The sequence below is a fragment of the Hemiscyllium ocellatum genome, chromosome 17 (assembly GCF_020745735.1).
Source record: "Hemiscyllium ocellatum isolate sHemOce1 chromosome 17, sHemOce1.pat.X.cur, whole genome shotgun sequence".
Classification (NCBI taxonomy): domain Eukaryota; kingdom Metazoa; phylum Chordata; class Chondrichthyes; order Orectolobiformes; family Hemiscylliidae; genus Hemiscyllium; species Hemiscyllium ocellatum.
In genome coordinates this window covers 20,712,186-20,740,177 of record NC_083417.1, presented here as the reverse complement: position 1 = coordinate 20,740,177, position 27,992 = coordinate 20,712,186, and the positions used below count along the sequence as shown (strand labels likewise).

The 27,992-nt window shown below is 40.9% G+C and overlaps 1 protein-coding gene across 1 annotated transcript in view; it reads left to right on the top strand.

Annotated features, from left to right (window-relative positions):
- The window catches only part of LOC132823658 (calcium-transporting ATPase type 2C member 2-like), an 85,706-nt gene that overhangs the window by 34,050 nt on the left and 23,664 nt on the right, over window positions 1-27,992 (top strand). Inside the window, exons 9-17 of the mRNA XM_060837608.1 lie at window positions 7,734-7,802; window positions 9,809-9,884; window positions 18,958-19,024; window positions 22,714-22,838; window positions 23,214-23,311; window positions 24,922-25,023; window positions 26,238-26,327; window positions 27,148-27,249; window positions 27,342-27,498. Coding sequence (XP_060693591.1) covers window positions 7,734-7,802; window positions 9,809-9,884; window positions 18,958-19,024; window positions 22,714-22,838; window positions 23,214-23,311; window positions 24,922-25,023; window positions 26,238-26,327; window positions 27,148-27,249; window positions 27,342-27,498 — 886 coding nt within the window. The remainder of the gene's footprint in view (window positions 1-7,733; window positions 7,803-9,808; window positions 9,885-18,957; window positions 19,025-22,713; window positions 22,839-23,213; window positions 23,312-24,921; window positions 25,024-26,237; window positions 26,328-27,147; window positions 27,250-27,341; window positions 27,499-27,992) is intronic.

Genomic DNA, 27,992 nt, shown 5'->3' with positions numbered 1-27,992 from the left:
ACTGTGGTCAAATGTATCCATCTGGTTTACTAAGTCGTTTCAAGAAGGAAATCTAGTGTTGTTACCCAATCTGGCTTATTTGTGACTCCAGATCTACAGTAATGTAGTTGACTCTGAACAGCTGTCTGGGTAATTAGGATTGGGTAATAAATGCTTACCTAAACACTGATGCTTATGTCCTGCAAACAAATTTAAAAGAATTTCAGAAAACCATTAGCTGCATCTAGAATCTGTACAGTGTGGAAACAGGCCCTTCATTCCAACAAGTTCACACCAACCCTCCAAATAGTAACCCACCTAGACCTATTTCCCTACCCTATATTTCCCCCTGACCAAATTACCTAACCTACACATTTGCCCATGGGTAATTTAGCATGTCCAATTCACCTAACGTGCACATCTTTGGATTATGGGAGGAAACCAGAGCACCCAGAGGAAACCTACGCAGACACGGGGAGAATGTGCCAACGCTCCACAGTCACCCAAGGCACGAATCGAACCCGGGTGCCTGGTGCTGTGAGGCAGCAGGGCTAATCTCTGAGCCATCATGCCATCATTTTGACTCCTCCTACAAGTTTACAGTTTACCAGTTTTCTTCTCGTTTCTCCTAAACTTCTGCTATTGTTTCTCATGGCTACATTTGATGCCAATGTGACTGGAGGGGCTGCACTCACCACAAATGCCAACCCAGTGCCTGTGATCTTTCTGCATCAAGGAACATTTAAATTGAGCCAGTTGTGGTTCAAAGAGCAGAATCTTTCTCATGTGGCATGATCAATGGTAAGAAACTTGGGACAATACAGAGGTAATGAATAGGTCAGAATCCCACATTGAGAAACATTTTATTTCCACACAAGCTATAAAAAGTGGCTTTGGAATCTTGCCATTGAGTAACAACATTATTTACAAACATTAACCTTTCATTAACGCCCAACTATCCTAATTTAGATGCCACTTCCTGTTTTCCTCTCCTACCTGAGAAGTTAGGTGATACAAATTCCTAACGTGAATAATTGTCCAATCCAACTCTTTCTTCACCACAAAGTCCCTGCAGGTTCCACAGCCACCATCCTCCTTGAACCTGCATCAATGCAAGGTGGTATTGTCAAACTACTAGTCTCACCCACAACAGCATGAGTGCTGTCAGGCAACTCACGTATCACTTCAGCCCTTCAACATTATGTTGGTGCTCAGGGACATCTAGAATTTGCATGTATCTGCTCGGTCACATTTTGTGCAGAACATACTTGAATCTCATGTATCTGCATTGGATGCATCTCATGGTTCTTGGCTTGTTTTCTGAGCACTCACTCATTTTGTCCTGACTAGAATCCTGCTAGAATCTGTATACTTCACTTGCTTTCTTAGTGGACAATTATTGACTTATGTACTCATGTAAGGACTGCAGGCTTCTATGTCAGCTATATTGCTTTCTTGACACATGGGGCCTTCTGTGCTTAGTAATAGAATTTCATTGCATTGCATTGCAGAGTGCAGAGGCAGTGCCAGGCAATTTGTGATGGTAGAGAGCACTGCACAATCAGAGAGACAGATATTCCTGATAAAGGGTTTCTGCCCAAAACATCAATTTTCCTGCTCCTCAGATGCTGCATGACCTGCTGTGCTTTTCCAGCACCACACTCTTGACTCTTATCTCTTGCATCTGCAGTCCTCACTTTCGCCTAGAGGGATAGGTATGTCTGGGGATCCGTGTCTTTGTAGTTGAGGGATTGGGTCATGGTTCATCCTGTCGGTCAAATGCAACTGGTTGGGCCATTACAGGTATGTCAATTGAGGTGCTGTGGAGATATCAGTCAGGCGGCTGGTCAGTCCTAGTTGGCCTGCCAAGTCAGTCCAGGAAGGAAGCTACTGTTAGACTCTGAGGATTTGGTCACTTCAAGTCAGGGCTTTTCAGGGAGCAGCCCATGGACTCCTGTGGAAAGCAGGCACATAAAGCCTAGGGATAGGCCTCACTGTACAGGAATCATTGACAGAATGTTGACAGTAATGGGGTAAATTGTAGATAGTACTGTGGGACCACTTTATGAACTGGAAGGGACTGGGAGCTCTGGAGAGGTATTCAAACAGCTTATGGTAACTCTGACCTCTATGGGGGGTGAGGTATAGGGCTATCAAGGGCATTAGAATTTCTAATGTCATGGACTCTGAGGGTGTATAAAGGGGCTGAACTGAAATAGGGTGAGTGAAATAGTCATAGGGGCCATAGGGACAGCAACATGAAGGATGGGGGAGTTTGTGTGTCACAGACAGAGCCTGCAGCTCACTCATTGAAACAAAATCGGAACCTTGAAATGGCAGATCAAACTCAACCGTGCAATAACAAAAATGACTACCATCATCTACAAAGTGGGTGGAACAAGTGACATTATCTTTCTTTGGGCTGGGGGTGTAAGAGTTTTGGAATTGGAGGCTCTTCTAGGTGTGATTGCAGTAATTGTGTCTATCGTAATTCAGTAATGTGATCCATTTGGCTTCAATTTGCAATTCATCAGCAGCTCATTAGCAGGTGTCGAAGAATGCACATTCAGAATTAAGAATCTATCAATCATGATCATTACATGTGCGCACTAATTATCTCCTTGTCATGTCAGCTAAGAAAATTGAATTCGACAAAGGTGTTTAAAAGTGACACCTAGTTTTGTTTTAACAAACATGTGGCCTTGCACTGAGCAGTAACTGGTCTCTGATAGTACTCTGATTGCGAGAGTGGAAAAATGTGGCCCTGGAAAAGCACAACAGATCAGTCAGTACCTGAGGAAATAAGCCCTTCATCAGGAAGGTGGAGGAGAAATGGGGATGAAAGATAAATAGAGAGGTTGGGGTGTGGCTGGGGGAAAGGTAGGTGGGATGCCGATAGGTGGATGCGGCGGGGGGGGGGTAATTGTGATAGGTCAGTGGGGAGGGTGGAGTGAATAGGTGGGAAGGCAGATGGACAGGTTGGACAGGTCAAGAGGTGGTGCCATTTTGGATCTGGGATGAGGTAGGGGAAGGGGAGATTTGGGAACTAGTGGAATTGATGTTGATGCCATGTGGTTAAAGCATCCCAAGGCGGAAGATGAAGCATTCTTCCTCCAATTGGTGGGTAGCTTGGATTTGGCAGTGGACGAGGTCAGGACCTGCATGTCCTTGGGGTAGTGGGAGTTGAATTTGAAATGATAGATCTTGGATGTTTATCCTTCAACCAGCTACAGAGCAATGTCATATCATGTATTCACCCGACTGTACTCTTGAGTCTAACTGAAAAAAAGATTAAAGTCTGTAAGTTGGTAGAGGATGCAGATGAAAGCCTTGCTAGTGCATCCTCTGAGTGTTCAGCAGCTTCCTCCTCAAAGGTAGGAGTGGAGCTGAGGGCTTCTCATGCTGACATCTTCCTCATGGAGGTTCACTGGGTAATACTCCTGCCTCAGAGAAGAGCGGAAATTAGATGTGTAAGATGGATAAAAACTTGTGCAGATTAAGTATTGGTTTTAATGGGGTGTAGCAGCAGCACACAATGAGGCTGAGTGGGCTGTGTGTCCATTGGTCTCCCTGTCCCTACATGAGTGGGTGTCCTTTTCTCTGGTTAGACTGAGGATCTTCTCCTTATACAGAATGAGAAGCCTGATGTCTGCCAGCCTGCAGTCCAGATATAGGTCATTTCTTCCTGCACTGAGACAAAGAAAGGGATTCAGGGTGGTGGAAATGGGTGTAAAAATGGTTAGTAGTGATGCAGGAACAGTGGCGAGTTCATAGAATCCCTACAGTGTGGAAGCAGGCCATTCAGCCCATGGAGTCCATACTGACCCTCAAAGACTATCCCAACTAGACCCATTTCCCTATCCTACCCTTGTAATCTCACAGCCAATCCACCTACCCTGCACATCTTTGGACTGTAGAAGGAAACTGGAGCAACCAGAAGAAACCTGTGCAGGCATAGGGAGAATGTGCAAACTCCATACAGACAGTCATCCAAGGGTGGTATTGAACCCGGATCCTTAGCGCTATGAGGCAGCAGTGCTAACCATTGCCTCACCGAAATGTCCCCAGTGAGTGAGTAGGACTCACATAGAGCAGAGAGGGTGAGTATTTTGGGAGATTGAAATGGATATTATAATCCCAGCCAGTTGTAATGCGAGACAGTCAAATCCTAGAGAGAAAACTGGCTGATAGATCATAAGTATAATTTTTGCAGTTCGTTAGCTTGACAGTTAGTCACTGAAACCATATTCATATGGGGCTGCCAATGTTATTTAATCAAAGATTACAATTTTGTTACACACAAAGAAGTTTGATATGTATATGTGTATATGTGACAATTTAGAAAGATTATAACATAAACAGCAAAGCAGAGTTTCAGCCTGTTTCCAAACAATCCCCTTAACAGATGCTCAATCCCAGTGAAGTGTCACTCCTACTTTATTACCTAACTCTCTTGAAGTGTGATGGCCCAATGATTTCTTTCCGCCTTTGATCAAATAAATATCTTTTCAGGTCTGATAGTATAAAGAGTTCGACACAAACTTACAGCTTAGAGACTTCACAAACAAAAGCACTCCTCAGGTGAAACTCTTCTCCTGAACTGAGACCAGATTCTGAGCTGAATTCAAAATTCTCAGCAGTACTCATCTGCTTTTTCTATTTGTCATAAAAACACTGTCAACGCTTCATCAGTTAACATCACAGGTATCCTCCTTGGCACTTAACAGAAGTCACGAAAATGATTTAATCAGTTTGTTGCTCCTAATGACTTCCTGATCTTTTTAAAAAGAACTGAACAGAATTGAAACCACACTTCTATTTTACCCCTACTTTAAAATACAAATTCCAAAATGCTAATATTTTATACACCTTTTTCACAATTGGTGAGAATAGTTAAATGGATGTGATGCGTGTAATGGTGAGAGTTGAAGTTCATGAGCTTTGATGCAAAATTAGAGTGCCTGATGATCCTCTGATAGTGAGGGAGCAGAGGGCAGATACAACCAGAGCACAGAAGGTAGTTTACCTTCTTTCGACACTGCTATGCTTTCTCCCTCAACATTGATCCATTTTGCAAGTTGGGTCCAAGCTGGCTAGGTCTGATGGCACGGTCCTCTGTGGGGGGTCAGCTGGAGTAAAAGCACCCTTCCAATCCACCACTCCATCTCCCAGCACCATCTTGGCTCTGAAGCAGGGAATGCTGGGCCATCATGGTCGTGTGTCACAGTGTGGTGGACTTTGCAGTATGTGAAGTGGTCAATAGCTGAATGACAAATATGGCACGGATGGAGTGAATACTGAAACGTCCCCAAAGTGGCAGGCACTGCCTTTCCAGCCTTGCAATCACCCTGATATGGATAACAAATATCTATGAATCTTATTTGACAAATCACTTTATCTGAAAATGGGGAAGGGTGTAAATGAAAGGTCTTTTTAATGAAATATTTAGATTTTGTATATGGTGCCAAATGGACAACAAGGGAGTCCTGTGTAAAAATGTGATGGGGCAGAAAGCAAAGCACTGTGGTGACAGGGATTAAGGCAGTAAATGGTAGAGATAAAAGGATGATGAGAAGGACAAGCAGGTAGGTGGTAGGTGCTCAGCAGTTAACATGTGTGCAACAATGATGCCAGCTGCACCATGCATGCACTTACAGTTGGAGTGGGTGCAGAACCACTGATCAAAGTGCACAGTGGTGACATTAATGGCATTGATATCCTGTTTCATTGCACTGGCAGGACATACAGACCTTCTTCATTGTTTGATACAGTGACAGACTTTGAGAACAACACAATTCAACATGCTGCATAAATGGCCAGTTCAGCTATCAATTTGTAAATAAACATTCTGTTGTTACTTTGCCATGTTCCCAAATATATTGTTGCTGTTTATGTACACTATTTACAGACCCTAAGAAACAGGTCTGGAGGACATTTTGGGGATTATGCTGAAGTGCTTATATAAATTGTTACTAATGCCTTCTGAGGGATTTCTGATTCATTCAGTTGACCAAGTGATAACTCTGTCCACAATTTCAACAGTAGAAGTGAAAAAGCCTTTATCTAAACAAAATGTGAGAAACAGTTCAAATCTTCGTTTTGCTCTGAATTTTGCACTTTTTAATGCCTGAAACCTTATTTCATGTGATGTCATTGGTTTAGTGAAAATTTTTTTTTTAAAAAGGCAGGTGAAAAGATTTGAGATTATCAAATTGCTTTGCTCGCTACTCTATTCTGTTAGATATTTAGATATTAATAAAGGTTGTTCAAATTATTTTGCTGATTCTGATTTGAATTTTGAACATCAGCAGTTATTATTGTCACTACTTGTTTATCGGTAAACTCTTGACCTACTCTGATTCTATGAGTCTGTACTCTGGTGCCTCTTTCATGTCATTTGAGCTTCTTGGGTACTGTTAATACACACCCTTGTTTATTTGTGTGTGAGAGTGTTATATGACTTAACTACGAATTCATTAAAATATTATTTTGCAGTTTTAGCCATATTCTGACATATTATGTTTACTGTTTTGATTGCTGCCCTCAGGGTGAACATTTTTAAACTTTTTAAAGAATTAAGGCACTTAATTTTTCACCTTTGGAGTCATAGAGTCATAGATATCTCCAGCATGGAAAAAGACCCTTATGCCCATCATGTCCCCTCAAGTCAAAAACAATCAACATCTATTCTAATTTTTAAGTTCACTCTTTATGGAATCTAAGAAACAAGTCTTGAGCACTTTCCTCGGGATTATGTTGAACTGTTTACATAAAGTTGTTACTGGTGAGTCCTCTGCTTTACTAGGTTGAGGAAATGGATGATAGCTCAATGCCAGTTCACATTTGAAATCTTATCCTCAACTGTTTTGGTAATATTCATGGACCATTTATTTCCATTCTTTTCTCTCCCTTCCACTTGTCTGCATTATGTAGCACATTTCCCCTGAATTTGTTTCACTTACTGATGAAATCTGCCCCAAAACTGTTTTTGTTCAGCTCTTGAGATGCCTCCTCAAAATCAACTCATCTTTCCTTGTTTGGTTTCAACTTCTGAATATAAATCTTCTTAATTTAGAAGTGGTAATAGTACATAGTACTGGAATCTGAGGGATTCCACTCCACTTGACCTGCGCTGCAGCCTTCCCCATGTACACGCCTGTACAGATCCTCGAAGTACTGGTTTCTCTTTTATAGGATGTTTCTTACCTACTTCCAAGTTTTACTCTGAATTGTCACGAATCTTTTTTTTAGATTTCCTACAGTATGGAAACAGGCCCTTTGGCCCAACCGACCTTCTGAAGAGTAAACCACCCAGTCCCATTTCCCTCTCATTAATGCACCTAGCACTATGGGCAATTTAGCATGGTCAATTCACTGTGGGAGGACACCGGAGCATCCAGAGGAAACCCATGCAGACACGGTGAGAATGTGCAAACTCCACACAGACAGTCACCAGAGGCTGGAATCGAGCCTGGGACCCTGGTGCCTGTGAGGCAGCAGTGCTAGCCACTGAGCCACCGTGCTATCTTGATCTTAAGTACAGAGGCAGTGGTATAGTGGTAATGGACTTGTAACTCAGAACCATATTCCAAACATTAACTCGGCTCTCTCTCCCACAGATGCTGCCTGACCTGCTGAGTTTTCCCAGTGATTTCTGTTTTTGTTCCTGTGTTCCAGTATTTGCAAATCTTTGATTTTTTTTATATGTATGATGTGCCACTGTGAAGCTGTTTTTGCTTGTTTCTTACGTCCAGGGCATTGTGATTGGAACTGGTGAGAACTCTGAGTTTGGAGAAGTATTTAAAATGATGCAAGCTGAAGAGGTATATACCATTCATTTTTTTAATACTATTGCCTACAGATGTGATCTGTCATTCTGAGATTTGTCAAAAGAGATTGTATACATTCAATGCAAAAGACAGGATAACTTGGCCTGGAAATTTTCTCCCTGTAATATTTCTTTTATCACCCTCGCTGAGGTGAGAAATGGCCACTGTTTATTTGATTACAATTTGTGTTTCCTTGTACAGAGTTGGTGGGAATTAACTGGGCATGCACCTGCACAACAACAAAATAGAACTCAAACCATGATTTAGATTAGATTACTTACAGTATGGAAACAGGCCCTTCAGCTCAACAAGTCCACACCGACCCGCAATCCACCCAGACCCATTCCCCTACACCTAACACTATGGACAATTTGCCAATTCACCTAATCTGCACATTTTTGGATTGTGGGACGAAACCAGAGCAAACCCACACAGTCACGGGGAGAATGTGCAAACTCCACACAGAGAGTCGCCTAAGGCGGGAATTTAACCCAAATCTCTGGTGCTGTGCTGCCCACTGCTTGGATGCAAACTGTTTAGTGGAAAATAAATGAGCTTTTTACTGAGTATCTGACCCCACTGATGAAGGCCTGATCAGATGCTCGAAGTGGGACTTTGATCCCCCTCACAAATATTTCTTGCCTTTTTAAAAAAGTAGAAATCAAAAGAAATTGGAAGGCTAAATTTTCTTCTGGCATTTTACAGTTAGTTCTCCATATTCACAGTCTTTGTAGAAAGGGAGTAACTTTGATGTTTCTTCTCCTTTCGTTGTTCATATAATAAATGTCGCTCTAATGCATTGGACTAAACTTTCCTGCTCTCGCCCTGGTCAGCTTGGATTTTTGGGGTGGGATGAGGAAAGTAATGGGGAGCCATGTTAAAATGGCTCCCTGATGCATTGCCGCTGCTGAGGAAGTTTCTCAGGGGTGACCATGGAGGTGAGTAGCCAATTAGCATAGTTTAGGCACCAGGAAGGGGTGACCTTTTGTAGCCTTGCCAGCATTCTGAGTGGCATTCTGCTCATTCGAGACATCCTTTCTGCAGCAGACTGGGGTGCCATCAGAACATATGCTCCCACTCCACCAAGGCTGAGCTGCATCCCTTGCATCCATAAAGGAGACCTATTGCAGCTGAACCCAAGCAAGTTGGATCCTTCTTTATATACTTGCCATTGGGCCTATTCAGATATCACCCTTGCTTCCTGACCTTCCTCAGCAGCTTCCACCTTGTCTAATGGGGCTTTCAGGGTTTCAGATCTGCTGTTCTAATGATTGGATTGGCAATTTTCTGAGCCTTACTGCTGTCATTAATTAAATGGTAGACAAGCAGGAGGCTGGAAGAACACAGCAAGCAAGGCAGCATCAGGAAGCCAACGTTTTGAGTGTAACCCATCTTCAGAACTGAGGGTACGTGTAAGGGAAGCTGCAGATAAAGGAGGTGGGGAGGAAAGGAACCCCCAATCCTGAAGAGGTGCTACACCCGAAATATTGACTTCTCCACCCCCTGATGCTGCCTGGCTTGCTGTGTTCTTCAAGCCACCTGCTTGTCTACCTTGGATTCCAGTGTCTACAGTTGTTTTTGTCATTTATTAGATGGCAAGTGCAGTGTTGAATAAGGGCTGGAAAGATTGTTCTCCACTCTTACCTCTAGCACCCGTGGACACAGAACCCCAATTTGGTATCAGAAAATGGTCCTGAAACCTATGGAGAAATTCAACCCAAAACATGTGAACTTGATTCTTCCATAGTAAAATCTTCTCTTGTATTTTTTTATAAACTGGCAAGTTATTTTCTTATTTTGGTTTTCTTACCTTGGTTTCTCTTCTTCAACCATTGATTAGAAATGCAAATAAAATAATTAAAAATAAAACAAATATCCAAGCTAATAGTACTTATGTTAATTATTAAATTATGTCTAAAAATTTATGATTATTTAGAATGAAAGACCTTTAAACCAATAATCTGTGAAATATTGATTTTATTTTTACATATTATATCCAGGCTCCAAAGACCCCATTACAAAAAAGCATGGACAAGCTAGGAAAGCAATTATCACTCTTTTCATTTGCAGTTATTGGTAAGTTTCACAAGATACAACTTTAGTTTTCTCTGTGATCAATGTACACATTATTGGAGTTAGCATTTGTGAGATTTGAAAGTGTTTTAAGACTTCCAGATTTGGAAGCAGGCTTGAAGAAAACATTACCTTGGAACTTCAACATTTTGCAGGAAGAAAAATAAAGGAATAAAACATAGAACAGCCCAGCAGCCAATAGGCCTCACCGCCCATGCACTCTCACTATCTCCTTTCTCCATTCATTCCGGCTCATCCCACTAAACATGCCCCATGGCTCTATATACTCCTCAGCCAACACTCCTAATTCTTCCGCCCTCTGTGGTAACTCGCTTCATATTTACCATCTGCATTCCTCAGTATATACTCAGATTAAATAAAGTTCTTTAGTGTCTATTTCGACAAAAACACTCTTATTGGTTAAAAACCTGTTCACTACATTTTAGATCCTTCAAATATTTAATCCATTTGTAGTCCCACTTCAAAAGCTTTGTAAACACTTAGAGTTGTCAGTCAAACTGTGAACTGACAAGCAGAACATTGTGATAGTAGCTTGTGAAATCAGTCATGCAGCAATCAGTAATCCTTTCCATCAACAGACAGAGTGAAATAGCAAGTAAGTTTTTAAAAAGTTTTTTTATTGTTTAACAGTCAGGATATTTAAATGCCTTGATTGTTCCCTTTGATGGATCCAATGTTTTTCATGTGTAAAAGCACATATTCAAAAGACACCTATCATTTTTCAAATGTGTTCCTGGACTACATCCAGAAAGGTATCTTATCTCTCCAAGGAACTCTGGTAAGGTTTTGGACCTTCTTCTCACAGGTCTAAAGCATACATGTCATGTTTTGGACATCCCACTAGCGAAAATAAGATCTGGCTGAAAGTATCTGCACTTTAATATATAAAGTGATTTCCATGAAGTCTGATGTGAACATTAGGAGTTGCCCCCATTCTTCCCCCTACTGTCCCTTAAAAATGGCACAGATGTTTAGAGGCAGGATTTTGTGTTTCCAGCACCATTTTCTCAGAGGAATAGTTCCATGCTGTTGAGTCCGGGAATTACAAAGATGCAGTGGGAGGTATCTGTCTGTGACCAGGAAAGTTGCATTGCATTTAATAGCAGGTTCCTGTTAGAATTGTTTTATTCTGTTTCTTGGAGCTATCTTGTAGCCAGGCCAGCTGTCAGGCCTAATCAGTGTGGCAGAGTGGAGCACATAAAAAGGATGGTCTACACCTGAACCTGAGGGGCACCAGTATCCTTAGGGGGAGGTTTGCTAGTGCTCTTTGGGAGGGTTTAAACTAACTCCGCCGGGGCATGGGAACCTGGACTGTAGCTTTAGGGTACAGGACCTTGAGTGTAGGGAGGTTATGAATAATGCAGCGATCTCGAAGGAGGGTGCCTGTAAACAGAAGGGTGGATTGAAGTGTGTATACTTCAAAGCCGGAAGTATAAGAAATAAGGTAGGTGAACTTGCAGCGTGGGTTGGTACCTGGGACTTCGATGTTGTGGCCATTACAGAGATGTGGGTAGAACAGGGACAAGAATGGCTGTTGCAGGTTCCAGGGTTTAAATGTTTTAGTAGGATCAGACATGGGGGTAAAAAAGGGGGAGGTGTGGCATTACTTGTCAAAGATAGTATTACAGCAGTGGAATGGATGATGGAAGAGGACTTGCCATCTGAGGTAGTTTGGGCTGAGGTTAGAAATAGGAAAGGTGAAGTCACCCTGTTAGGTGTTTTCTACAGGCCTCCTAATAGTCCTAGAGAAGTAGAGGATAATATTGCGAGGATGATTCAGGAAAAGAGTGAAGGTAGCAGGGTGGTTGTTATGGGGGACTTTAACTTCCCAGATATTGACTGGGAGAGCTATAGCTCGAGTTCATTAGATGGGTCGGTGTTTGTCCAATGTGTGCAGGAGGGTTTCCTGACACAATATGTAGACAGGCCAACAAGAGGTGAGGCTATACTGGATTTGGTTCTAGGTAATGAACCAGGCCAGGTGTTAGACTTGGAGGTAGGTGAGCACTTCGGGGACAGTGACCACAACTCGGTGATTTTTACTTTAGTGATGGAGAGGGATAAGTGTGCGCCGCAGGGCAAGAGTTATAGCTGGGGGCAGGGAAATTATGATGCAGTGAGGCATGACGTAGGATGTGTGGATTGGAAAAACAGGCTTCAAGAGAAGAACACTAATGAGATGTGGGGATTGTTCAAGGAGCAGCTACTACGTGTCCTCGATAAGTATGTACCAGTCAGGCATGGTGTAAAGGGCCTTGTGAGGCAGCCGTGGTTTAGTAAGGAATTGGAATCCCTTGTGAAAGGGAAGAAGGCGGCATATGTAAAGATGAGGCGTGAAGGTTCAGTTGGGGCGATAGAGAGTTATAAGGTAGCCAGGAAGGATCTAAAGAGAGAGCTAAGAGAAGCGAGAAGGGGACATGAAAAGTCTTTAGCTGGTAGGATTAGGGAAAACCCAAAGGCTTTCTATAGGTATGTCAGGAATAAAAGGATGACTAGGGTAGGTATCGGTCCAGTCAAGGATAGTAGTGGGAAGTTGTGTGTGGAGGCGGAGGAGATTGGAGAGACACTAAATCAATACTTTTCATCAGTATTCACTCAGGAACAGGACACTGTTGCTGATGTGAATATGGAGTCACAAATGATTAGAATGGATGGCCTGGAAATATGCAGGGAAGAGGTTCTGGGAATATTGGAGAGGATGAAAATAGATAAGTCTCCTGGGCCTGATGGCATTTACCCTAGGATCCTATGGGAAGCTAGGGAGGAGATAGCAGAGCCATTGGCCTGGATTTTTATGTCGTCATTGTCAACGGGAATAGTACCAGAGGACTGGAGGATAGCGAATGTGGTCCCCTTGTTCAAGAAAGGGAGTAGGGATAGCCCTAGTAACTATAGGCCAGTGAGTCTGACTTCAGTGGTGGGCAAAGTCTTAGAGAGAATGGTAAGGGATAAGATTTATGAACATCTGGATAGGAATAACGTGATCAAGGATAGCCAGCATGGTTTTGTGAAGGGCAGGTCGTGCCTCACAAACCTTATTGAGTTCTTTGAGAAGGTGACTAAGGAAGTGGACGAGGGTAAAGCAGTAGATGTTGTGTATATGGATTTTAGTAAGGCGTTCGATAAGGTTCCCCATGGTAGGCTAATGCTAAAACTACGGAGGTATGGCATTGAGGATACATTAGAGGTTTGGATTAGGAATTGGCTGGCTGGAAGGAGACAGAGGGTAGTAGTTGATGGACTATGTTCATCTTGGAGTGCAGTTACTAGCGGTGTACCACAAGGATCTGTTTTGGGACCATTGCTTTTTGTTATCTTTATAAATGATCTAGAGGAAGGGCTTGAAAGCTGGGTAAGCAAGTTTGCGGATGACACAAAAGTCGGTGGAGTTGTGGATAGTGAGGAAGGAAGTGGTAGGTTACAGCGGGATATAGATAAGTTGCAGAGCTGGGCAGAAATGTGGCAAATGGAATTCAATGTAGCTAAGTGTGAAGTCATTCACTTTGGTAGGAGTAACAAGAAGATGGATTACTGGGCTAATGGTAGGCTACTTGGTAATGTGGATGAGCAGAGGGATCTTGGTGTCCATGTACACAGATCCCTGAAAGTTGCCACCCAGGTAAATAGTGCTGTGAGGAAGGCATATGGTGTACTGGGCTTTATTGGTAGAGGAATTGAGTTCCGGAGTCCTGAGGTCATGTTGCAACTGTATAAGACTCTGGTGCGGCCTCATCTGGAGTATTGTGTGCAGTTTTGGTCGCCATACTATAGGAAGGATGTGGAGGCATTGGAACGAGTGCAGAGGAGGTTTACCAGGATGTTGCCTGGAATGGTAGGAAAATCTTATGAGGAAAGGCTGAGGCACTTGGGGCTGTTCTCATTGGAGAAGAGAAGGTTTAGGGGAGATTTGATAGAGGTGTATAAGATGATTAGGGGTTTAGATAGGGTCGACACTGAGAACCTTTTACCGCTAATGGAGTCAGGTGTTACTAGGGGACACAGCTTTAAATTAAGGGGTGGTAGGTATAGGACAGATGTTAGGGGTAGATTCTTTACACAGCGGGTTGTGAGTTCATGGAATGCCCTGCCAGTAGCAGTGGTGAACTCTCCTTCTTTATGGTCATTTAAGCGGGCATTGGATAGGCATTTGGAAGTTATTGGGCTAGTGTAGGTTAGGTAGGATTCGGTCGGCGCAACATCGAGGGCCGAACGGCCTGTACTGCACTGTATCTTTCTATGTTCTATGTTCTATACTTGCTTACCCTTCTGGTGAGAGCAGACTTAGATGGCCCTAGCTATGCTGTGAGTAATCCAGAATTGAGTGTGATCATAGTGGGTTAGGTTTCAGAATGTGTTTACGATTCATCTTACCATGTTCACACCCTTACCTGTGTTATCTCTCTGAATGTTTTTTCAATAACCCCACTCTGAGCTGGGATGAAGAATTATTAGATTTTCCAACTGCCCAGCACATAAACAATTGCAAGAAAACTATTTTGCCATAGAATTGCAAGTTGCTCATTTGAAGTGTTTTCGGAGATCAAATGATCTGGGTGTAGTCTTCATACCATGATATTATAGCTTCCTTCACCCTGAGCAAAGTTTTCTGTAAATCAAGAACATTTTGAAATCGTGGGCAAAATTTAATTCACTCTGGTGTACCGTGAGTGATGGCAGGGAAGATAGGAAATTACAGTGATAATGAAAAATATCAGATTCCCAATGTTGAGAAAAATATTCTGGATCTTTCCTTCTCTTCCCTCAAGTCTTAAGTGGCAACTTCACAATCTCAACATTGATTGGCAACTACCTTATATCCATTCAGTACATCTCATTGAAGTCCTAACTAATCTCACCAATGGGCTACATCAAATCTTCTTCTTTGTACCAATAAACAAGACAGAGCAAATTCCTGACATGTATCTGCAGTGACTACAGTTTGCTGAGTGCTTGTTCTGCCTATCATACAGCTGCTTCTTCACGACAACATATGTAAGTGCTCATGCCCCACCATCCCTCTTGAATGGAAGGGCAGTTAGTGGTGATGCATGAGTAGGAGATGTGTCCCCAGTGATGGAGTGCGAAGTACAGAGAGCACGCTAGCATTTTGGGAATATGAAGTGGATAAGAGCTGGTGAGTGGACATGATGCCTGCAGTAGTGAGAGTTGTAATCCATGAATCTTGGTAGGTTCCATGTACAGTGGCAGTTCAGATTGAAAACAAACAATAAGAATTTTTATCAATTTTTTGAATTGAATTTATTGTCACATGTACTGAGGCACAATGAAAAGCTTTGTCTTGCGAGCAATACAGGCCGATCATAATAGGTAAAAAGTTGAAAAAAAACACTGAATCAAATAAGCTTTGGTGCTTTATAGAATGACACTGGAAAGTTAACAATGAAAAATAAGGAAATGACAGATGATTTGAACAAGTATTGGATATCAGTCTTCACTGTAAGGATACAAACAACTTTGAAGAAGCAGCAATAAATCGGAAAATGGAAGGAGGGATGAACTCTGGAAAATCACATTCACTAGGGAAATGGTACTGGTAAATTGTTGGAGTTGCAGGCAGACAGACAAGTCCTTACATCCTGATGGACTTCAATATAGGGTCAGAAAGAAAGCAGCTAGTGAGATAGAGGATGCATTGGTTTTAGTTTTCCAAAACACCCTTGATGTGGTCGGGAAATAGTGAATGTCCCTTTTTTGTCCATAAATGGAAAGGGACAGAAAGCAGAACTACAGGCCAGTTAACTTAACATCTATTAGAGGGAAGATGTTAAAAGCTATTATTAAAGATGCTAAAGTAGGAATTGGATAAGTTCAAGGCTATGTCAACAATATTTTGTAAAAGTGAAACCAATTTGACCAGTTGAAAAGGTAACGTGGAAAAGGGGAACCGATGAATGTGCAATTCTTAGATTTCCAGAAAGTATTTGATGGGTCTACAAAAACTGCAGCCTCTTTTCCACCATTTCGTTCACCCTGAGTTCCACATCCCTGAAAACAAAGCATAGAATAAGCTTTCCTTACCTCTGGTACACTTTGACTATAGAGGCTCGAACATTACAGTGTACATTGGGGAAACAAGGCATAGACTGGCTGACCGCTTCACAACACACCTATGTTCTGTCCACTAAAAAACCCTGAGCTTCCAGTTGCCTGCTACTTCAATATACTATCTTGCTCCTTGGCCAACATCTCTGTCTCAGGCTTGCTGCAGTACTCCAGCTCAGCTGGAAGAACACCACCTCATTTTCCACTTGGGAACTCTACAGCCTTCTGGACTCAATATCGAGTTCAACAATTTTAGGACATGAGACAACGTCTTCCATGTCCTTACCCCAACCCCCACACACCAGACCTTTTTAATCACATGGTATACTATCACACACAACTCATTGTTCGCCACTAATAATCCCCATTTTGCCATTCATTCTCCTAGGTTAGTGCTTATCCATTCTTTTCTCTGTCCTACTGTGATTCTCTCTCTTTGGGCTCTATCCCCAACTATCATTTACTCCTTACCCCCTCCCCTCACCCTATCTTCTGCATATATCCTGACAATTTCCGAGCTACCATCGGTTCTGAAGAAGGGTCACTGGACCTAAAACATTAACTCTGACTTGTCTCCACAGATATTGCCAGACCTACTGAGCTTTTCCAGCAATTTCTGTTTCTGATTCCGATCATAGTGTGAGGGTCAGTTCTGGCTTGTAGCATCTGAAGTGAAGCACAGCTGCCATTCCAACATGCTGTTGGAGGTGTGTACAACAGATGGTGCTCGCAGTGGTGGGCCTTTCAGTCCCTGTGAGTCACCCATGAACCCAGGCACATGAGTAATGAGGTGAAGAGTGGAAGGTGGTGTGAGGAAAGTCAGTCCAAGCCGTGGTGGATCATTCAGCACAAATCTTGCTGAAGATAACATTTTAACTGTAAGTGGGGGAAGTTACACCCCATGTATTAAATGATACATCTCGATGAACAATAATACCTATTACTGAGATAGTGATGCAAACTTGAAATCTACTTAGAACAGTGAATAATACATACTGATACACCAAAGGGCAAGCTGTTGTTTAAATATGAAGAAAGACAATTCATCTCTACTGTTTTCTGTCTCACTTGGAGCCAAACATTTATAATTCAGAATCTTCTCCAGAAGCCAGCTTTTATTTTAACTCAACATGCATATCACACCTTGGTCCTTCATCATCAGCCAGTTGAGTGCAGCTGCTCTTGCTCACTTTCATTGTTATCTATATATTTGCAACCAGAAAATCACATGCAGTGGATTGTCAACCTATTTCTAACGGTTGCCTTTTGTGGTCCCCAAAGATCTATCTATTGCATATATAGGTCTCCAACTATTTCTTATCAATATGATTTATTAAAATATATTTATATATTTATGACAACAGGACTGGATGTGCAGAAATTTCTTTCAAATACATATTCAGAAGACCAAAGCCTTTGTCTTCATCACACCACAAGCTGCAATCCCCAGCTACTGACTTCTCATTTCCTGTACCTCACGCTAGCTCAGAGCAGAGCAGAATGTTTGCAATCTTGGTGTCTTATTTTATGCTGAGGTGAACTTGCCAGCGCATATATGCAGCTTCAGGATGACCCTGTAATGTCATTAACTCTACTCCATCACCTATCTCCAACTCAGCTCATCTGCTGTTGAAACACTCCTCCATTAATTTCTCATGTCCAGACTGGACTGTTCTGGTGTGCTCTTGGACAGCGTCCCACATCATACCCCCCAATCCCCTCTGCCATAAACTAAACCACCCATCCGGCTTGTGCTCATTGACTGATATTGGTTCCTGGTTAAGCAATACTTAAATTTTAAGCTTCTGATCTTTGTTAAATCCTTCCATGGTCTTGTCCTTCCTTATCTTGATAATCTGCTCCAGCCCCCATACACCTTCTAGATCTTGGTGGTCTTTTCACTCTGGCCTCCACATTGTCCCTAATTTCAATCATTTCATCATTAATGGCCCCTCCCCGAAGCCCATCCTCCCTACCTTTTATCTTAGCCTGCTTGGCATACCTTTCTCATTCCTGAAGAAGGGCTTATGCCCGAAACGTTGATTCTCCTGCTCCTTGGATGCTGCCTGACCTGCTGTGCTTTTCCAGCAACACATTTTTCACCTCGCCATTAATGCTGAGTACTGGAATTGCCTAACTAAATCTTCCTTACTCTTTACCTCATATTGTTCCTGAGACCTAAGTCTTTGACCAAACTTTTAGTTACCTGCCTTAATATCCCCTTATGAGGTTTAGTGACCTATTTTGACTTATAGCTCCCCTGTGAAGTGTCACATCTCAATATATACCATAAGGAGAAAGTGAGGACTGCAGATGCTGGAGATCAGAGTCGAGAGTGTGGTGCTGGAAAAGCACAGCAAATCAGGCAGCATCCGAGGAGCAGGAGAATTGATGTTTCGGGCATAAGCCCTTCATCAGAAATGAATTATTCCTATCATATTAAAACATCATATCTTCTCATGTGCTGTAGGTATTCAAATGGAAGACTGACTAGTCTTGTTGAAAATTGTTCAGAAGCTTTCTGAATTTGGCCAATAAAGATGACAAATCAAAAATTTCCCAAATGAAATATATCTGTTAACTTTTTGATTTTTGGTTAAGTGTAATTATGCTGATAGTGAAATTGTGAATGGAAATAAATCAAATGGGAATGAATTGATAGACTCTATAGTGCAGATGGAGGCAGTTCGAGTCTGCACCATCCCTCCTAAAAACATTCTACCAAACATGCCCCCTACCCATCCCCATAACCCCACATTTCCCATGGCTAATCCACGTAGCCTGCATATTCCTGAACACTCCAGGGCAATTTAGCAATCCATTTAACCTACACATCTTTGGCCTTTATGATTCCTTCCCTCCATTGCTGTAACTTCACTATTACTGAATTCGCAGCCATGGATTGGGACAAGACTCCTGGACATTTACCTCTAATGTCTTAATTCATTCATTTCAACACCTTTCATGTAACTGCAAACCTTATTTTCCACAGGTTTAATGATGCTGATTGGTTGGTCACAAGGGAAGCACCTCCTTGGCATGTTTACTATAGGAGTTAGGTAAGAACATCAATGTTCCTTTCTGTTTCATGTGATGGAATAGCAGTGACCATTATGATATGTCATTAACAGAGAATGAACCTGTTGGCCTTCAATAATTTCTGCTTCAGGGTATTATACATGGGAAAAATAGTTGTTCTTTATTTGCTTAAGTAAAAAGAGAGATTCCTATTTAGAAACAACATTATGATAAACAGATGAGTGAAATTTTTTCTTATTCTGCTTATCTATTGGCAATAATTTTGCTTCTACATAGATGCTTTTTGCTTCTGCTGCAGAACAAAATAATCATTATTATTACCAGATAGGATTGAGCGATAGGTTGTGGAGCAGGCTAATTGGCATCAGGCAGTTGCATGGGACCAGAGCAAGGGGAAAACTTATGAGTGAAAGTAAGATGTTAAACTATTTTTTCAAAGAAAGTAAAGTGTGTTTATTTAATCCTTCATTCTCCACCAAAAGTGATTTAAAATATTCACTCCTTAACTCATGAGATGGTTTCATATTTGTGTTTGAATTATTACAAATGATAAATAATTGCTTTATTTGTTAACTGTGTTTGTTGCATTTTCATGTTTAATATTACTTGTTGAATGACCTCTTTTTGTGAATGTGTTGTTGGTTATAATTTCTACCTTTCTCAGCTGAATTCATGAATGAATGATTCCTTAAGGTGCAATTATTTTATTATGGTTCCTATTCATTTGAATAGTTTTTGGTGAGTTTACATTAATCTAGTTTTAAATATCTTGAGATGCACTTCTTCCTTACAGTTTTCCCAGACTGCTCCACCTCTCGCTTATGATGGTGTCTGCATTATTGGAGCTGGTTTTAATTTCCAGTATGTTTGTAGAGCCATTTTTGTAAATCATTGGTCTGTGTCATTTTCTTTCTGTTGGAGATACCATATGGCACAGTCTGCATTATTTTTTCCAACAATAATGTAACTATATCCAGTCAGGAGAGGTTCATGATTCCAAGAACAATATTTTTAAACTTGGTACAAATCAATCTCATTTTTAATGTGTTTTTTTACATTTGATGAGATTCAAGTAATTTAAAAGTAAAACAAGGAGGCTTTTTGTTGGCTTCACTGGTTTTGCAAATAACTTCGATGTGAGATGGCTACAAATTGGTCAGAGGTCAAATTCATGATCCTGAAGTCTCCTGAAAAGCTGCCCTGGTCAGGACCTTGAGGTTACTTTCTTTATCCAATGTTACCTAGCAACTTAACACAAATAAGGCTCAGCTGGAAATTTCTACAGCCGAAGGGATGAAAATTTGTATTCAGTTCCATGGAAGATGATGATATATCCTTGCCTTACATGGAATATGTGACTATTTAAGGTTTCATTATAAATACATGAAAGAACCATAGAGTCACAGACATGTATAGCACGGAAACAAACCCTTCCATCCAATACGCCCATGCCGACTAGATATTCTAAATTAATCCAGTCCCATTTGCCAGGATTTGGCCCATATCCCTCTGAACCCTTCCTATTCATATATCCATCCAGATGCCATTTAAATGTTGTAATTATACTAGCCTCCACCACTTCCTTTGGCAGCTCATTCCATACATGCATCACCCTCTACATGAAAACATTGCCCCTTTGGTCCCTTTTATATCTTTTCCCTCTCACAAAGAGTGACTGATATGTAGGAATATATCCGCAATGAAGAAAGGCAGTATTGTATCAGCAGAAATAGAAATTGCCATTTTGAAAGAGTGCTAGTGTTTCAGTGTTGTGTTGTATTATGTATGTAGTGTTTCACCACGAGAAGGAAATAGCGGTGGGAGACTGCAAGTTGCAACAAAGTAAATTGGGCAAAGTTAAAATAGTTCTAATGCTCCTTTTTTTGAAAGGAGTATTTTTAAACAAACTCTATGAGAAGGAGACATTAAATTTCAAAAAAATCATCTACACTTCTGAAAGCGATTAAAATGAAGTTAATGAATTTGGTGATTTGTGAGTTGAAACATGATATGAAAACTGCTGAAATGATAAAAGCACTATCTATTTACCAACTCATTTTGAGAAAAGAATCTTGCTCCCACATTAGGTGTCCAAAAGGTGACATATATCCACAATTGTAGAGTAACTAAAGCTTAGTGGTAATACCACTGAGCTGTTAATCCAAAGACATAGATGATGTTCTGGGGATCCCAAGTTCAAGTCTCACCATGACAGATAAAAAGTCTGGAATTAAGAGTCTGCTGATGACCATAAAGTTGACTGTTAAGGAAAAATCCAATTGGTTCATTAATGTCCTTTAGGGAGGGAAACTGACATCCTTATCTGGTCTGGCTGACATGTGGGACCCAAGATTCACTATTGACTGTGGGATGGGAAAAAAATGCTAACCTAGCCCTCATTCCCTGAAAAAGGAATGATTAAAAATGTAATAATCATAGCCCCAGTTAGTATTGACAAAATCGTGCAAACAAAAACACGAGTGGATGACTTGTTGGTCAAATTGCTTTCCCTTGTGAATTCTATAAAGGTTGGTAAGCCATCGCCAAAACACCACCCTTTTTTTATCTGCAAAATATATGACACTGACCCAGCTAGCTCAGAGCCAACTTCTGCAGTGAACAGAATCTCTGATACTCCTGTTTATTTTTTTCTCTTTTAAACGGACTTTCAGAGTAAGCTCAGCTGATGGTTGGAACTGAATCAAATCCATGCTGTTTTTTTTATTCATTCACAGGACGAGGGCATCACTGGCTGGGCTGGTATTTATCATTCATCCCTACTTGCCCGGGGCAGTTAAGAGTCAACCACATTGACTGCAGGTCACATGTAGGCTAGACTAGGTCAGGATGACAGTTTCCTTCAGCAAAGAATGTTAGTGAGATGGACAATACTTAAATCTCATTATTAGACTCTTAATTCCAAATATTTTCTTGAATTCAAACAAGATTTGAACCCATGTCCCCAGAATATTACCAGAGGCTTTGGAATAACAGTCCAGTAATATTACCACTAGGCCATTGCTTCCCTATACTCCTGTTTATTTATTTATTTTTTCTGTTTATTTTTTTCCCAGCACCCATGGTGTGTGTGTGCAGTTGTGAGACACAGTGAGAGACACAAAGTGCACAAATCTTTATTTAATTTCCACCACCAGGAAGAAAGGAAACACCCGAGTGGCCTGTGACAAGCAGTGCCCTTCACCTGCTTATTTTATTTTTTTTTCTTTTTTTTTCCTATCAAAGGGCAATGATAGTCCTTTTTATTTTCTTTTATTGACCCCCACACTACCGCCTGACTGCGGTAGTGCTTATTATTTTTATCCCCAGTACCCATGGTGTGTGTGTGCAGCTGTGAGACACAGTGAGAGACAAGGTGTACAAATCTTTATTCAATTTCCACCACCAGGAAAAGTAGGAAAACACCCGAGTGGCCTGTGACAAGCAGTGCCCTTCACATCAAAGGGCTACACCTGCTTATATCTGTCAGCCAGGACTCCCTGATTGGACCAGGTTAACAGCCTCAATCAAGGATTTCATATTCTATGAGGCCTTCCTGGCTGACCTTGTTCAAATCACTACAACTTGTTTCCATCATTTTCTGTAGTTTTGTTTGCTATCCGATAATGCCTTACCATAATATCATGTATGCACTTTGCTTATGGACAGAGTCAGTCTTAGCTGTAACATGGCTTCTTGTTTTTATTAATAGCCTGGCAGTTGCAGCTATTCCGGAAGGCCTACCAATTGTTGTCACGGTAACATTAGCACTAGGTGTAATTAGAATGTCAAAGAAGAAAGTGATAATAAAGAAACTCCCTGTTGTAGAAACATTAGGTAAGTCAACAAAATGAATTTATTTTCTCCAATTTTAAGTCACACAGCTTAAAATAAATATCATGACTATTTTTATTTGAATAATTTGATTTGTTTTCCACCCATCTAAAGTTATCATTTGGAGGAATTATTAGGCAAGATGGAACAGAGCTGGTTAGTTTAAAAGCAAATGTCTTTAATATATTTGCATTGTTGAAAAAAATGTAAATTAAATTTCCATTTTTCTTTCAATTGGACCTGGTCAAACTTTCTCGTATATGAATGGCCAAGCTAAAAATAGAATCCTGTCTTAATAAGTTAGCCTCTTAATTGATTCTCGAACATAATTTTTGGCAAAATGCAATGTAATTGCTAGTTACACTTATTAAATTCTAGGTTGCTGTAACGTTATCTGTTCTGATAAGACTGGCACCCTAACAGCTAACGAGATGACTGTTACACGATTGGTTACATCAGATGGAATACATGCAGAGGTGAGCAATGACATACCTTGCACTCTCAAACTGATAAGGCTTTTGTGGTTTCTTCATTACAATTTATCCATGTACCAGATTTTGGAGGACAAATTCAGCCACCCCTGTTAATGGGCATAAGGGATGCAATGCATGATTAACTCAAACCCATCCCTTCCAATTTGAAACTTCTGGTCTGTCTGCTCTTTTATGTAATTGCAACCTGCAGTCAGTACTGCATGAGTTTAAAGCAGCACTGTACTATTTAAAGTCAGCCTGCAGTTCAGAAGGATGAAGGTGCATTTTGACTACAGCAAGTCCTGGAAATCATTGCAAAAGTGAGTTTAACCTGCAAACAGCCAGGCATGCATGCTCGAAGTTCTTTCAAGACCATGAAAAAGAATGTAGAGAGGAGGAGATAGGCTTTCTATTTACAGGGTACTCAGAAATCTTTGAACAAACGTTACAAAGGCAGTGGACCAGATATGCCATTCAGTCACAGAAGCTGTAACAGTCAACAGCACTACCCTAATGCCAAGGGCTTAGATGAAGTACGAGAACAAGTTTAGTAGTGTCACACTAGTGCTCAAGATCACTGGTTACATCCTTAAATGCCATATCCCACCAATTGCACCACCAGCCATATGGGTGAATGCAGAGTTTAAAGTCTGTCCATTTTCAGCATGGAACTGATGGTCAACTCCATTTCCTCACTGTGGACCCAACTATGATGCAGCACTTGATGGACAATGTCTCAGCTTTAACTACAGGTCATGCAGAAGCCACTCAATGTCAATGTGCTGCAATGGAAACTCAGGCTCAAGTGATACAAGCTGAATCTCTATCATTCTGGTTGTAGATATCAATGTTCAAAAGGGCCTGTAAGGTGTCATAGTAATATAGCAATCTGTCCTTTGTTTCATGACTTGGATTTCTGGAGGTGCCGCCTCAGAGGAATAGCATTGGTTCTTGGGACATGAAGCTGCTGCCTTCTTTCAGGATGAGCAAATGCTTCCAATTAACTTTTCAATTCCACCAGCACCCTTCTGTCGACTGGTCCAGACTGTTACCATCCACTTAAAATGGTGTAATCTGAAAATGCACTTTCTTGTGTCAAAACAGTTTGAGATCACCCTTCAAGGTCCCCCACAATGAAAATCTGGAGCCTTCCATAAGCCGTGTCTACTAATCGGATAGCATTGATTAGGCAGCAGACAAAAACGCATGGTCAAGTCACTATGCAAATGGTGATTAGCCAACTTTTGTGTGCAATCTTGGATCATTTTACAAAACATTCTTTGAATATTTGTTGTACAATAGCTTTGACTGCAGTATTATATCCAAGAGATCTATAATGGCCAGTTTGCAATGGAAGCTAAAGTAGTGGACCTATGTCAGTTGAAGAATTTGGTTCACATTCACTGGTGCCCCAGTCAGATGAGCTGCTTGCAGACAGATCAGCCAGAAAGGGCATTAATTGGTTCATTCTTAAACTATCTAAAAGTATTCAGTAGCTCTTATTGAAAGCGAGTTAACTGGTGGATTGAAAAACAATCATTTGAATAATGACCAAATCTAATTTGTTGACATTTTGGGCTTGTGAATTAAAATTGCATTTTCATTTGGTGCAGGTAACTGGTACAGGATATAATGGAAATGGCGATGTACGCCTGTCATCCAGTGGAGAAATAGTAAAGGCATTCTCCAATCTGTCTGTAGGAAAACTGGTTGAAGTGAGTTACTTTTAATTCATTCTCTGAATGTGGGTGTCACTGGTATTTATTGGCCTTGAAAATGTGGTGGTGTTGGGTGTTCTTCTTGAATTGCTGCTCTGTATGGGGAAGCTATTCCCATAGTTTCTGTTTTGATATCAAGGACAGTCAATCTCTAGTTGCCTCTGACACTCAGCTCTTCTGTCTATTTTTGGAGCAAAGCTATAACAAGATCTCATGTCAAGTGGCTCTGGTGGAACCCGAATTGTGCATCAATAAACAGATTATTAACGAGGACCACTTAGTACAGTAGTAACCATAAAACTGAACAAGTTCCAAAATTATTGATGGATGGTCAAATAAAAATCAAGAAGAATAAAATAGAATGGAAGTGAACAAAAACTAAGAAAATAAACTATTGCAGTCTGTGCTTTATAAGTGTGTAAAGTGAAATAGAGTGATAAAAGTAAATCTGGGACCCTTGAGGATTAGACAGGAAGAATTATAATGGGTAAAAATCAAAATATTTTGTGTCTGTTTTCCATCATATAATCCCTACATTGGATAAAGGGGCCATTCAGCCCATTGAGTCTGCACTGACATCCTCCCACCCCCCCACAAACAGCATCCCACCCAAACTCATCACCCCTGTCTATCGCCATGTGCCCACATTTACCACAGCCAACCGCCATAACCTTCACATTCCTGGACATTACAAGGCAGGTATATGGATAGGAAGGATGTAGAGGGATGTAGGCCAAACACAGGCAAATGGGACAAGTTCAGATTTAGAAAATCTTGTCAGAATGGATAAGTTGGGCCCAAGGGCCTGTTTCTGTGCTGTATGACTCCTTGGTCAATCCTCCTACAGACCCAAAAAAGACCCAAACAATGTGGAACTTAGGGTCTAATAAAAGTGAAGAATTTAATGTAATTAATGTTAATAAAGAACAATATGAAAACAATCAATGACTCCAAAACTTGGCAAATCAATTAGAATGATCTGAAGGTGTAGAAAACAGTGGGTTTTAAAAGGGCATTTAATAAGATGCCAAACATAAAAATATGACACCAGATAAGGTTTCCTGGGGTTAGAGGTAATCCATTGTCATGGACAGAGGAAAAATCAGGAACAGAAAGCAACAACGTGGGAATGAATGGGGTTATTTTGTTACTGGTGAGTTGCCGCAAGGATTATTGATGGGGCCTCATGTTTAACATTTGCTTGCTCGTAGGCTGGATGTTTATGCAATAATGCTATCATCAGAGAAGACACATTAATGGGACAACCAACAGAAGGTGCCTTAATTGCTCTTGCAATGAAGGTAATTACTGAAAAAATACGTTTGGATTTTTAAGCAGATCATAACAGGAACAATAGCTACAAGTTCATATCAAACTACAGCTAAATTACCTTAAAAAGTTGAAAATTTCAAGAGGAGGGGACTTCCGATGCATTTTAAAAATTCACCTGAATAAATTACTGTTTCCCTGCAATCCCATCAGGATTATTTATTCAACTCAGTGACATAAAAAATTGTCATGAACCATCTTTTCATCATTGTGGTGGAACTGAAAAAGGGTAAAACACTGAAGCAATCTTCTCTTAAGAAGGAGGCCAATAATGACATCTCTTTAAGGTAGCAACATGCTTCTATTCATGGATTGAGTTTGTATTTTTTGAATCATTTTAATAAGGTTTCCGCTGCATTGTGTAACCTGCCAAGTATATAGAGAGGAAAAAGTCCAGATCCATAGGCCAAGCACACTTCCATTGTTGTGTCTAGACCAGGAAGTGCATCATCCCAGTTACATTGCAATCTCTCCCTTCCTCATTACATGTTCTCCATTCCTTGGCTATGTACTTGTGACACAGGTTTTTCAGCTCTCTCAGACTGTTGATGGGATGATAGGATTGCAGGGAACTTCCTGTTGAACAGGTTATTAGAAAATAGTAAAAGTCATGTGTACAAGAAGGGCTACTTTAATAAAATTTTCTCTCATGATTTTGTGCAAATATAGTTTTAACTTAACTGTACATCTGATTCAATGCAAAGGTCTGAAGGAAAATTAAGAAGTCATTTGGTTAAATTATTGATCAACCCTTTCACTTTAAAATCTAATGTCTTGCATTCTGAATTGAAGATGGACCTTGATCATGTTAAGCAGAGCTATATGAGGAAGAAAGAATATCCATTTAGCTCAGAACAGAAATGGATGGCTGTTAAATGCGTCCACAAGAGTCGGGTAGGGATTGTTTTGTTTGTGAACTATTTTCCGCGGTTTGTCTATGTCTCCACGGCAGCACTAACAGTTTTTATTATATGTGCCATTTAAAGGAAACTGAAGAAATGTACTTCATGAAGGGTGCATATGAAGGAGTTATTCAGTACTGTAGCAATTATAGCAACGGCGGTATGCCCGTGCCCCTCACACCACAACAAAAGACAATATACATCCAACAACAAGCAAAACTAGGAGCAGAGGGTCTACGGGGTACGGTCTTGTGTTCTGTCTTAAACTTCATAAACAATTAATTGTCTTGTGAAAAACTGCACGTATTTGATATCTTTTTACCTCATTGTAATGTATAACTACTGGTAAATGGATAACTATTGAATATTAATCATAATTGTTGTATCAGATCATTTTGTCACAGAGGTGCTCTGCTTGGTACAAAAGGTTAATATATGCCCCCACCTTAAGGTTTTCTTAAGGCAGGGCAGGAGTGAGGCATGTAAAATATGTTGGCTCACTGAGCTCATCATGATAGTAGTTAAAGGAGGTGGAGGGGGTGCCAAAATTGGCAAACTGCCCTTCATATGTAAATGAACAAAGTGTCCATTGAGCTTGTTCGGAGTTCATCAGAGCTCAGTATTTTCCTGCACATGACATGATACAGTCAGCATGAGCGGGGGTTAGGCAGCTTATTTTGTTTTTCAAAAGTGTTTTTAAAAGATCTGGAAGGAAATAGACTCTGAAGAAGGGTT